General features: G+C 51.6%; 3 protein-coding genes across 3 annotated transcripts; 2 read left to right on the plus strand and 1 right to left on the minus strand.

Moving 5' to 3' along the window:
• Positions 1–1,121: 1,121 nt before the first annotated feature.
• On the plus strand, positions 1,122–1,442 carry CGCA056_v002024 (Uncharacterized protein; the record flags this gene model as incomplete). Its single annotated transcript, XM_037317283.1, has 1 exon — positions 1,122–1,442. The coding sequence occupies one exon, from the start codon at positions 1,122–1,124 to the stop codon at positions 1,440–1,442; it is 321 nt and encodes a 106-aa protein (XP_037183556.1).
• A 1,192-nt stretch (positions 1,443–2,634) lies between these two features.
• On the plus strand, positions 2,635–4,441 carry CGCA056_v002025 (uncharacterized protein; the record flags this gene model as incomplete). Its single annotated transcript, XM_037317284.1, has 4 exons — positions 2,635–2,960; positions 3,024–3,087; positions 3,140–4,305; positions 4,357–4,441. The coding sequence occupies 4 exons, from the start codon at positions 2,635–2,637 to the stop codon at positions 4,439–4,441; spliced, it is 1,641 nt and encodes a 546-aa protein (XP_037183552.1).
• Positions 4,442–4,918: 477 nt separating this feature from the next.
• On the minus strand, positions 4,919–7,661 carry OPT8-0 (Oligopeptide transporter 8; the record flags this gene model as incomplete). Its single annotated transcript, XM_037317285.1, has 7 exons — positions 4,919–5,257; positions 5,334–5,623; positions 5,675–5,852; positions 5,901–6,164; positions 6,228–6,509; positions 6,560–7,237; positions 7,308–7,661. The coding sequence occupies 7 exons, from the start codon at positions 7,659–7,661 to the stop codon at positions 4,919–4,921; spliced, it is 2,385 nt and encodes a 794-aa protein (XP_037183549.1).
• Between the last annotated feature and the right edge of the window lie 4,614 nt (positions 7,662–12,275).

Below are 12,275 nucleotides of genomic sequence, written 5' to 3' on the forward strand. Positions count from 1 at the left end.
CAGCCACATCATCTACTCGCGCAAGGACGTCCGCCCCGCGCAGACGCGCCTCCTGCTCGCGCGCGGCTTCCTCCCCGTCAGTGTCGACTACCGCCTCTGCCCGGAGCTGACGCTGGCCGACGGGCCCATGGCCGACGTGTGCTCGGCGCTGGCGTGGGCGCGCGACATCCTCCCGGGCCTCGACTCGCCCGCCCGCCCCGCCGGCGTCGTCGTCGACGGCGCCCGCGTCGCTGCCATCGGCTGGTCCTCGGGCGGCATGCTGGCCCTGTCGCTGGCTTGGACGGCGCCCGCGCGCGGCCTGCCGCCCCCCACCGCCGTCCTGGGCTTCTACTGCCCGACCGACTACACGGACAAGTGGTGGACGACGCCCATCGACATACCCGGCGCCGCGAGCTCGGGCCTCGCCTTCGACGTGCTCGAGGGCGTCCACGATGCGCCCCTGACCAGCTACGGCGTCATCGGCGCCCACGCGGCCCTGCCGGACCCGCGCATCCTCGAGGACGCGCGCTGCCGCATGATCTTGCACATGAACTGGAAGGCCCAGACCCTGCCCGTCATCGTCGACGGCCTCCCGACCCGTGCCGCCGCCGACCGCGACGACGAGGCCGCCGGAGTCGGCCGCGTCACCGACTGGAACGCGGCGCCGCAACCCGACCTCGACCGCGTCCGCGCCGTTAGTCCGCGCGCCCACGTCGAGGCCGGCACGTACGCGCCCGTACCCACGTTCCTGGTCCACGGCACCGGCGACGACCTAATCCCGTGGCGCCAAAGCCAGGACACGTACGACGTGCTCGTAGCCCGCGGCGTGCCGGCCGGCCTCGCGCTCGTCGATGGCGCTGCCCATATTTGCGACCGGAGCAGCGACCCGGAGTCCGACGGCTGGAAAGCCGTCTTGAAAGCTTATACTTTCCTTAGCAAATATGTACTTTAGTAGTTTTAGTAGCTCAGCCTCACGCTATTTTACTTGGGCTCTGTGTTTGAATATGTAAAAGTTTGTAAAAGTTGGATAATAAGTAGAATATCGCGGCGGCGGATTTATTTAAAGTAGTTTAAAAAATTGCCAGCAGGTCTTCAGCGCAGCCTTCATCGCCCACGTCGAGGCGGCTTACAGCGACGATGAGATGAAGAACAGGCTCTGCCGTCCAATTCCGCATCCGGATCAGGATTTCGACTGGTTGGTCATGACATGCCTGAATTTCGAGAACACCATGCGGTGGCACGCGCAGCCCGAAACCGTAAAGTGGCTTTCCCAGGCTCGTCTAGACTGGGTCGGGGCCATCTTAGCAACTGCCAGTACCGATGGTGACTCTGCGACAGACCAGGACCCGATGCAGGCTATAGCTCTGAAGATCTATGCCGCGTGCGAGAAGCTCAAGGATTTACTTGCTGAGCTTCCGCCGAAGGATGCGGAACGGGTCAAAGCGCAAATCATTGACGCGTAACTCTGGAAACGCTGAGAAGAACTCATGGCTTAGTTGATTTTCCGTCCTGATCCTGTTGCCGCCTCTCTCATGCGGTGGGCGAACTCCGGACATCGGGATTGTGGACTATAGATACGGAAGAAGCATTAAAACATGAACCGAGTAACACGTACATAATTCTTCTCAGAATTGGCCAAACACCTCTCAGGTGGTTTGTAACAACCCGAGCTCACTGATTGTCTACTTCACCAGCTTGTATAGTTTATTATGGTGGTGTTAACTTTTAAGGCCAAGGGGCTCAAACCTGTCATCTCACAGCAATGGTTGGGACCTCTAACCCCTCTTGTTTCGGTCCGAGGTTCGGCTGGCTGGAGATATTTGAGAGTAAGTCTGAGGGTCCCGCCATCGGCGACTCTCGATCCTGGGTTGAGCAGACTAAATCTCAAAGTACGACTATTATAGAGTTCCTGTGAGAGAAAGAGTTGTTTACAGGTTTGACCCTCAGATATGCACTTCAACGTGGCTTAATTGACTTCTCACTATCTAGGAGAAAGATGGAGCAGCGGATCATTTTATCTGGGAATTAAGTTTTGCCTCCACCCGTTGCGGGACTCTGAGACAAGAGACATACTTCTTCTTTGCCTACAGTGTATTATGGGCAATGTTTTCTTTTCCTTTTTAGAGTCTTCTCTCTCGGCAAAGGCCACAGTGAAGACCGGTAAAAACCGGGTCCGGTCCGGTCGGAGGACAATCGTCGACATTCGTGCTTTCGCCGGGTTTGCCGTAGGAACCGCGGGCGGGGCACGGCTGATCGGCATCCCCACACTCTTCTTATCGGACGTCGGCGATCATACAATGCAGCCTCGCTCGGCAATTCTGCATCTATCATCACCTGACTCCCCGCATTGCTACCTAACAATGATACCGGATCTGCATAGTTACCAATGGAGTCAAATTGCGCGCGGGAAGATTTCCTGTAAACCGGCCATCCCCGGGACGTGATCATGCTGATCCAGAGCTGGCACCGGTCTTCGGCTGGTGGCTTCTGAACAAAGAACTTATCGGGGCTATAGTCAATAAGTCTGATAGTTCATAGGCTACTTATCGTGACAAGTACTACTTGATTTAAAAGCTGGCTTTCTGCTCCGTCTCAAGGTGCAACGTTCACACGTTCAAACTCATTTTACGGAGGTAACGCAAACGACAACCCACCATGAATACCACATTCAAGAGTCTTCTTTCGTTTGGTCTGGTGGCCTGGTTTACTGCTGTGAGGCTAGCAGCTGCAGTCAAGCTATCGGATCACACTCAGGACCTGTTTGAAGAGTCGATGAACTTTCTGGACAAGATTTATGACCCTGTTGCCGGCTATCTTCACTTCTTCTACTTCCCGCTTGCCGCGGGTAAGCATGAAACCCGCTCTTCCGTCTGGTACGCAACAGGCCTTCTCCAGCGCAATCAGGGAGACGACGTAGATCAGGCTGTCAAGATCATCAAAAGCGTCATCGCGGACCAGAAGAAAGTACCAGGAGAACAATGGTAACCATGGCGGCTTCTTCCATTATTGATTGTGCAGCGTGCTGATTAATCATCGCTACCCAGGTATGGCGACTATACTGTATATCCCGAGGAACCAACTGTGGGATCCCCAGCATACCCAAAGAACGTATATCTACTTTTTAGAAGGAACATCTCTCTGTTTATTAACTTTATATCAGATCTTCAACTCTTGGGACCCAAATTGGCGAGGGTTCATTGGGACCAATCTCATCGTGATCTACGAAGAGTTCCGGCATCTGATTTCCGAAGACGTTCAGCTCCTCATCCTTGAGAGTATGCGGAACAACACTATTGGCGATAGTTATCGAGTCGGGGGCGTGGATGATGATGTCTTGTACCCATCTTACAGCAACCCAGCTCTCATGAGGGCTATCGCCACTGGATGGACTGGCCGTTTGCTCAACGACTCTAATATGACCGCAGCTGGGGAACTGTACGCTCGACAGATTCTGGACCTTTTTGACCGCAACGACACGCTTTCTGAGTTCAACAGTCCAACCTACGCAGGGGTCAGCCTCTACGCGCTAACAATGTGGGCCAAGTATATGCCTGAATCGTCTCTCATGGGCCAGAATGGTGGGCGTATGATTGAAGCGGTATGGGAGACCATTGGAAACATGTACAACGCTAATCTTCGCAACATCGCCGGCCCATGGGATAGAACTTACGGGTTCGATATGAACCAATACGTCGCCATCCTCAACGTATACATTTGGTCCCTCATCGGCAAGTCCAAGGCGCCGGGTATCAGCCAGACCTGGAGCATGGCCCATGCTGACGATTTTGAGTACGCGCCACTTATCTCTGTTCTGGCACCATTTCACGACGCACTTGTGCCAGAGTCGGTCATCCAAAAACTCCTATCCTTTCCTGGGGAGCATATGTACGAGACCACGGTATTTTCTCCTCCACACGACTTGGCGCCTCGGAACGTTACAGCATGGCTTTCCGACAACGTCACCATTGGCGCTGAGTCATACGATGAGGATACACTTGGTGGTCCCCGACAAGACTCCTTGCAGTGGTCGCCTGCCGTAATTCAATGGGCGCGAAATGATGGTAGCATCGGATACATTGTTCTTCATGGGACTGAACAAGCCATGGATGTGAAAGTTGATCCCGGGCGGTTAACATTGACTTACCCACACGGCAACTTTTCAAGCATGTTTACTTTCATTGTCAGCTCCAATCCCATTGGCGGCAAACGCGATCTTCAAGGATTTGGGGATTTGGATGGCATCAACATCACCACCACAGGGTCGGTTCTACCGGATCCTGAGATCGGTTTCTGTGGGCTCGTTGGTGGTACATGCTCCATCATCCAGTAAGTGAACAAGAGTCTCCTGTTGTGAATTCGTCCCCTAACCAAGCACAGTGGCTTTGAGTTCTGGAACATTACTTACGTAATGCCTCCAGATGCTTCTGCGATTCCTTACATCACTTTCAACGTCAATCCGTAGTTTGATACATGATTAGAGGGTTGGCAAGTTATCTGTCATAGACTTGCCGGCGATTGGCGCATGGATACGCCGAGCTTCCAACCTCCAAGGGGCCCAAAATCAGACTTACAAGGCTTCGGCAGCATCTCGTCTCACAGCATTAAACAAGACGGGTTCTTAAGGGATTAATAGGTGGATCATAAAAGGTGTTTTGTGTGCTTCAAATCATTCCATGAGCATCGTTGAAAGGGTTACGCGGAAATGCATTGTCCGCCAATTCTTCCTGTGATAGATGGTTAAGTATACCAATAGCCTCAGGGCTGATAACGAGTGATATCTACCCTGAACTATTTACAGGCTCAACAACTAACGCTTCATGTCTTGACCACACAGCAAGAGCCTCCTAGAGAAAGATGGGCGATGCATAGATCAAGTGTTTCCATAACCTCAGACCATCTTTCCCCAATAGGTACCGATGCGTGTTCAAGAGATGCACGCTTATTCCGATGACGGGCAAAGGTCGTAGTACCCATCCGCATTGTTGCCCCACCAAGTTGGGAAAGGCTTTGAAGAACCTCCTGCCCCAAAGACAGCAAAGGACAGAATGAACAGAACGGTAAGGCTGGCGCCGTCCATTGCGCCAGTCACGAGATACGAGTAATCCCTGAAAATTCGCGGGCGATAGTTCCTGAGATAAAACTGTGTGAAAAACCCGGCGATGATTTGACTGAAGATGACGCAAGTCTGCGACTGGTTGTAGGGAATGAATCCGGCGTACTGGATAAACTGTGGAAAGTTGATCTCAGATAACGAAAAGCCACGAACTTTGGGGACGAACTGGCGTGAAGGTTAGTTTTTCAACGCTGTCTATGACATAATGACTGATATACGAGTGCTTTCTGGTATTACTCACGTAAACAACGAGCCTGTGAAGGGCAACAATGCCAAAACCAATTCCTAAGCCGATGGGAACCAGTTCATACTTGCCACCGATCTTATACAGGTAGTGTGCCAATGCCCAGGAGGTCGCATTGGTGTTGTATGACTGCATGGTCGCACCGCTCCAAGCGTTGTTACCGTTGCTGTCGACAAGAAGCTCCCGGTTACCGTTGACGATGGAAATCATGACAGCATAGTTAATGAACCCGCCTAATATGGTTCCATACACTTGGGTCAAAAACATAACGCGCGGAGGAATTTTGACTAAGAGGAACGTTAGTGAGACTTTCAAATATAACTATGGCCATGACCCACGATATTCGCCCATCTTCAAGTCATTAGATAGAGTGACGGCATTGGAAATCACGTTGTGCGACCAAGCCGCAAAGTACATGTTCCCGATGGGACGTTCAGGGAGTAGGAGTCCAGCAAGCATCTTTGAGAGGTTGTTGGTTGCGATGCCATTACCGTACCGGGAGTAGAGAATGGTACTCTGAGAACTTATCAGCAACAGGACTGCCTCGTTGTGAATTCAACATACCAAAGGAGCAATAAAGATGCCCAGCAGCAACGCGACGATGTATGCCCATGCCGGAAGGGTGATGTTCTGGGTGGTCACAACAACGATACCGAGGATGAAACTAAGAACAAGCACCACCACATACCACCACCATGGAGTCTCTTTGTAGTGCTTTGCCATGTGTGCGTGGTGCCTGTCGTCGTACCGTCCGCTTCGGGCGCTCTTATAAGCATTGACCACATCTCCGCCCCAGAACAGAAAGCAGTGAGCAATGAGAGCGCCAATCTACCAGTCATTAGCATCTTTCTAGATTGTTCACAGGCTTTCCCCGCTGAGATCATGACTTACGGCAGCATTTGCCATGAACATTGCGTACGCAAAACTACCCGTGAGTCTCGGAATGCCGTAAGTCGCCAGCGCCTCCTTATTGAGCACGCCACCAGTAAAGACTTTTGTGATTGGATACGCTGATCCATCTTCAGACCTGAGGCGAGTGGACATGAATGGCTGAGACTTCGCATCCCAAGCGTTGGAGTAGTAGATACCCAGCATCACAATAAAGCAGACGAAGTATCCAAGCGCCGCATGCGCCTGCAGTGCCAGAGGAAGAGATGTGTTGAAAGAGGTGATCTGGGCGAGGTTAGAGAGTTGAACATGCCATGGTATTGGGTGTCTCTTACGTATTGCCAGTCGAAGGAAAGACTGAAGAGGCCTAGTCCTTCGTTGTTGATAGAGCCGCCAAAGAGATTTGTCAAAGTAGCAGCTTTGGCACCCGTCGCATGCATCGCGGCAAGGCAGGGAATTGACACTGAGTTGAGCCAGGGCCAGATGTACGCCGGGAAGAATTCATATGCAAACATGCCTGCAAAGCTGTACCAGAACCACCTCAATGGCTTTGAGTTCTTCAAATCTTGCCAATGGAGTCCTTGAAGGGTCTTTACGGTAGGCAGAGTGCTCCAGTACACAGCATCGACGTGCCATACAGCAATAGGTCGCATGATGCCGCAGATTCCGTAGCCAAAGAGTCCGATGGAGATAACGCTCAACACAACGGTCGCAGGGCTGAGAGGAAGGTCGTAGAAGAGGTCCTGGGCAGCAAATACGGTGATACTGGCAGCAGCATTGGACGCAGATGTTGCAGTGATGGCGCAGATAGCATGTTCCTTCAAGTTCCAAGGGCCGTGGTTCAAAAATGAGACGGTCCGAATCCAGCGAGGAGGCGTTCCCTCTCCACCCTTCTCCCTCCACCGAGCTTGGAGTTTATCGCCTCGGGGGAGAAAGTTGGCCCATGCTTTGCCCATGAAATAGGCAATGAGAACGATGAAAGTTCCCGAGATGGTGACCTGGGTGGGTTTGAACTGCAACGAAGGAGAAATGTCAACACGTTTCGTCCGCCTCCTTCGAGGGAATTCGCGGGGGTAAACGTACCGTATATATTTGACTCATGACAGCTTGAAAAGCGGATAAGCAGGTGGCCAAGAAGATACTGCGAAATGTCAAGGAGGGTTGGAAGTCATCTCGGAGAGGCAGTAGGTGCTGGGCTGCGTCTGCTCCAGTTCTGATGATAACTTCCTCGCTGGCATTGTCCTTTTCATGGCTGCCACTCTCCGATTGGGGGGGCACAGCCTGAATTTCAGCTTCCAACTCTTTGCCAGCACCAGTATCATCAAAACTAGCCTTCTCGTTGATGGCCGCGTGGTTCGGCACCGAGACAATCTTCCCTTCAACAGGGTTGAGAACCCCGGCGACGATTGTGTCGCCAACAGGGTCTGGGGCTGGCATGGCTGCTGTGTCGAATCCTCCGAAGGACTGAGGCTCGAGAAAAGATGAAAGACCCCGCTATCTGGGGAAGCAAATGGGACCGTCCGATGTCCAGGAGAGTTGTGGGACCAAGACGCTCTTCTGGTGGCATTGGCGACGGTCGAGTCTATAAAGGCTTTTAAAACCCCTGCTGGCAGTTTCACAGACTGGGTACATGGACATAGATGATGCGGAACCTTCGTTCTGGAACCTTTGTCTTCACAAGGTACAGATGTCTGGTGCGATAACCCGCGAAGCTGGGCGGGACAGATGGTGCAATGGGAGGGGGTGTTGTGCGATTGGATGTCTTGGGGAGGTCCGCCCCGAATTATCGGCCACACGTTGCGTTGGACAGGGTCGTCCGAGTTCCGACAGGGATCCTCATGCAAACCCAATGGCCCGGTAAATTGGAATGTCACTTCATCAACACATGAAGCTACACGCAATTAGGAAGGTGTATTTCTACGCGTACTGACGTGATAAGGAGTTTCCTGATGCAGGCTGTCCTTGTTGGTGGTTGATTTCCTTCTCCCCCAGCAAGTGGCGATGCGAAGCTATGTGTTCTCGCAATGCTCGTATCATATTCGGCAGCAATTCCAGGTTAAGTTACATTGTGGCACATACAAGCAAACGCCCAGACGGGAAGGTTGTGCAGAAGCGTCGCCAAGGAAGTGTCGAGACCACCGGTTGAAAGCTTTTCAGTGTGCTGGCCGATTTGACGAACCTCGGACTCGTGAGTCGTGACTTACCAATGACGAGTTGGGACGAGGACCTTTTTGTCTCCTTGTCGGTTAGTGTGGGGGTGGGTCCTTAATCTGGACGAGTCGCAACAGTATCCTTCCCCTGACGTGCTCAGTCGTGAGCGGCCTGGATGGCTTTTGACCAGATCTCTTCCGACTTTTACATCATTTTTTGCTCCTTTGATAATCACCTCAGTTGACCTGCCCGTGCACATCATAGGCAAAAGTTCCTCACCAGTGGCGGGACTTGAGGGAATTGATCGCAGTGGTTGCACACCCGCTCCATCTTGTGACGAGGGTTGAGCCGGAGTTCCGTCCTGGGAACACAGCGCAACTCGCGCTGCACAACAGATAAGCAATTTGGTACCGTGGCGATAAGTGCGGCCGGTGGCAAGAGGATGCCGAAAGATCCCGGGTCTCAGTGGTCGGGACGTGGGGAGCTCTGTAGCTTGAACTTTATCTCGGCCTCTTCCTCGGCGGCAGCCCAAAGTTGATAAGATCGGACGCCCAAATGGAATGTCTGCGCATCCTCCAGCTCTGGATATCTTTTGTCTGGCCGCACTGCGCTGATAGTTAGGGTGCTTCTGATTAAATGCCAGAGACTGGATCAACGGGGTGAGTGACGGAAAGACTCGCACGCATCATTTACACCCTCACGCGTTAATCAAGCGGACGCAGAGGCATTCGGCTACTTACAATGTCTGTTTTCGGTCCTCAGCCGGCACGTTGGGGATTGCCTCGGATATACCAAGTAAAGCGTGACCGTGGAGACTGGGAGCTGGAAGACGGGACGCTGCCGTGCCCACAACCTGTGCAACGGTGCACTGATATGGGACGTGGCACCTCCAGTGGAACCTGATACCAGTTGGAGCCGCTTCTCCTCCCGGTTCAGATCCGCCGCACTCGAAAGGGGCTGGGGTAGGAATGGTTGGGGCTTTTGGCTTCAGATATTCTGGACGCAGCACACCAAGATATCAGGTCGAGAAGTGTCGTTGACGTTTTGCCTACTAATGCGAACGAACAGTCGTTCGCTTACATACGTGGGCCCGCAGAAGTAAGCTCCTTGTATTTCCGAGACCACGTTGGAAGTGCGGGGTCTCGTCGCATCGGGCGGCATCCTTCAGCGTACTAGTGCCACAACCATTGGGGGCCATTGTTCACATCGTCAAGAGTCATTCTCGAATCTTGTAGGTAGGTCATCGAAATCCAGTGATAAATTTCAGGGTACATGCTGTACACATGCTTTCAATTCCAACCGCATCAAAAACTCTAAAACGTTTTGCCTGCACTGAATGGTTTTCTTTGGACGTTTTCCAGTGCATGCATCCCGCCTGAGTCGTCAGACCCAGCAAGCCGATGCCTGCTGAAAACAGTCTCTACTTTTTGAAAAGGTTATTCTTGGGGTTGCCAGTGCCATCGATGTTTCTCTTGACATCCATACCACAGAATCCGAGGTCATTGGCGTAGTAAAAGCGGATGGATTATTAATCCAAGTGTCACAGGTCTTCCCTGAGTCGTAGCCGTACGTTTTCCCGCTCGCAAGCAAAGAAGGGTAAAACTACGGGGCTCTTTCATTTTCATTTCTCAAGAACTTCTGGATTGATCAAGTAGACATAGCTCATTTTTACATATGTGCCACCTCCGGTACATTGACTCACCCGTAATGATTTCAAATATGTATGAAATCAGCGACCTGATCTTTAACACTGTAAATATACCGTGTATCTTAAACATTGTTGCTGATCTTGCAGGGGACAAGAGCCGTAGTGTCGCTGCATTCCCTAATATTGTTACTCCATCACATTCCTATCCTGGTACGTCGAGTTGACTGTGACGTAAATGTGGGTTGGGTTCACATCTAGGCTGAGTATTACATGTCTCTGCGCGAGAGCTCAATGCCAGCCATCTACTGTATGGCTGCGAAGAAGAGCTTCTAGAAGTAAATGGCGGAAATAGTCGAACGGGTGCAAAGGTCATCGATAGAGCTACGTCCGAAGCACTGTTTGAAATAACGCTGTCCCCTAGGTGATGATAGCTCTGGGAGGAGATACTCTCCTTTCTACAAGACGCCCAGCAGATAGGTAGATTGGTCTCGGACTTCTGCATAGAACTACTGCGCAGGTCCTGTGGCTATAGATGTTCACAGCTAAGCGTCTTTCTCGGTGTACCTGAGACAGCTTTAACTCAAGGAAAACTGCTTCACTCCCCGCCACTGTATCTCGAGGAATCATTTGTGAATTCGAGCATGCCCGTGCAAGTTGGGGTTTTCTAGGCATAATCACTTAGCGGGTCAACTGAAGTTTCAGGCGTGCAGGATTGAGGAGTTGGACCAGCTTCGCAGGAGACCTCCTTCTGAGTCCGAAATCGCAGAAGGCCTTTGCCAAGATTAAACGCCAGCTTGTGAAGAACCGGGTCGCACTAATGTTTACATGCATATAAAATGACGGTGACGCATCCTTCAGGCCTGCAGAGCAAACGACACATGCTAGTATCTTGGTGTCCAGGGTTCAGGCCGATAACTGGCTATTTTTCGCCGAGACGGTTTCTAGCCGACAGTATCGAGCCCATATCCGATGATGAATCCACGTGGTCTGATGCTTTTCATCGGACCTGATAAGATCATACCGCGGAATGAGATCCAGAAGCAGACGAAGTCGTATGGCAGCTAGAAGTCAGGCTCGGTAACTGGGTTGAAACCTCAAGCTCAGCGAGGGGTGGAAACGACACGTTCATGGGATGCAAGACAAGTGCGTCGGCAACCCATCAACAAGTTTGAGATACAAAGTCTAGCGCATTTTAAATACTCAAGCCTTGAGCAGTTTTTGATAGCTGCGGCCTGCCCGCTTTTACACAAACACACATACACATCAGACCTGCAATCATCATCGCAATGGGTTCTCAACGGATGAGAAGTCTGAACTGTTCACCGGCCGGCTTTCTTGCCGTTCTCCAGTCGGATCTCCTCAAAAGAGCTCCCAATAAATGGATTGTTGTGGCCTTTTTAGGGTACGTTCATCCAACATTCAAGTGAAAGATTAAATCAGCTAAGAAAGTCTGGTCTTCATAGGGTTAATCTTCTAACCTTCGTGGATTCGTTCGTCACGTATTCTACATCCACGTACAGTGCCTACGTCACAAGCGCTTTGAAGGGGCATTCCCTTCTGAGTGCTTCCAGCGTTGTTGGAACAGTTGCCAGTCTTCTGTCATATCTAATCATTGCCAAACGTTCCGACGTAAGGAATTACTCCGCTTGCGTCTTTTACTGGAAACAATTATTACTTCGGTAGTTATTCGGACGCTTTGAGCTTTTCACTTTTTCCACAATGTTCACCGCCCTTTCACTCGTTCTTATGGCAGCATGCCAAAGCAAAGAAACTCCCTACGTAAGTACTAGTCACTCGTGTTCTGCCCTCACTGATTTTTACTCGTCTCTGCACTCCTAGGTAGGCAGCTTGTTCGACGCCGTCGGCAGCGTGGGATTTGGCATCACTCGGCAGACTTTTATTTCCGATCTCAATATTTTGCGTAACCGTGGTATATAGCTCTCTGTCCTAGACACAATCAGCGCCATTCCAACGCTGTATCTGGTGACGATCGTTGCACAGACCTTCCTGGACCACTTGGCCTGGCGATGGGGCTACGACATGTGGGCCATTGTAGTCCCGGTCGTCACACTCCCGCCACTTTTGACCCTGTTTGTTCTCAAGCTCAAAGATAGAGGTCGATTTGGAAGCAGGGCGCGTCCCAGACTATTGCAAGATATTCAGTCCAGCGACTCTTTTTGGGTCAACGGCTACAAAATCATATGGGGGAGCTTGATATTCCTGGATATCTCCTTCTGATCGGTGGCTTATCA

Source organism: Colletotrichum aenigma (genome assembly GCF_013390185.1).
Source record: "Colletotrichum aenigma strain Cg56 chromosome Unknown KSG_Cg56_contig02, whole genome shotgun sequence".
NCBI lineage: Eukaryota > Fungi > Ascomycota > Sordariomycetes > Glomerellales > Glomerellaceae > Colletotrichum > Colletotrichum aenigma.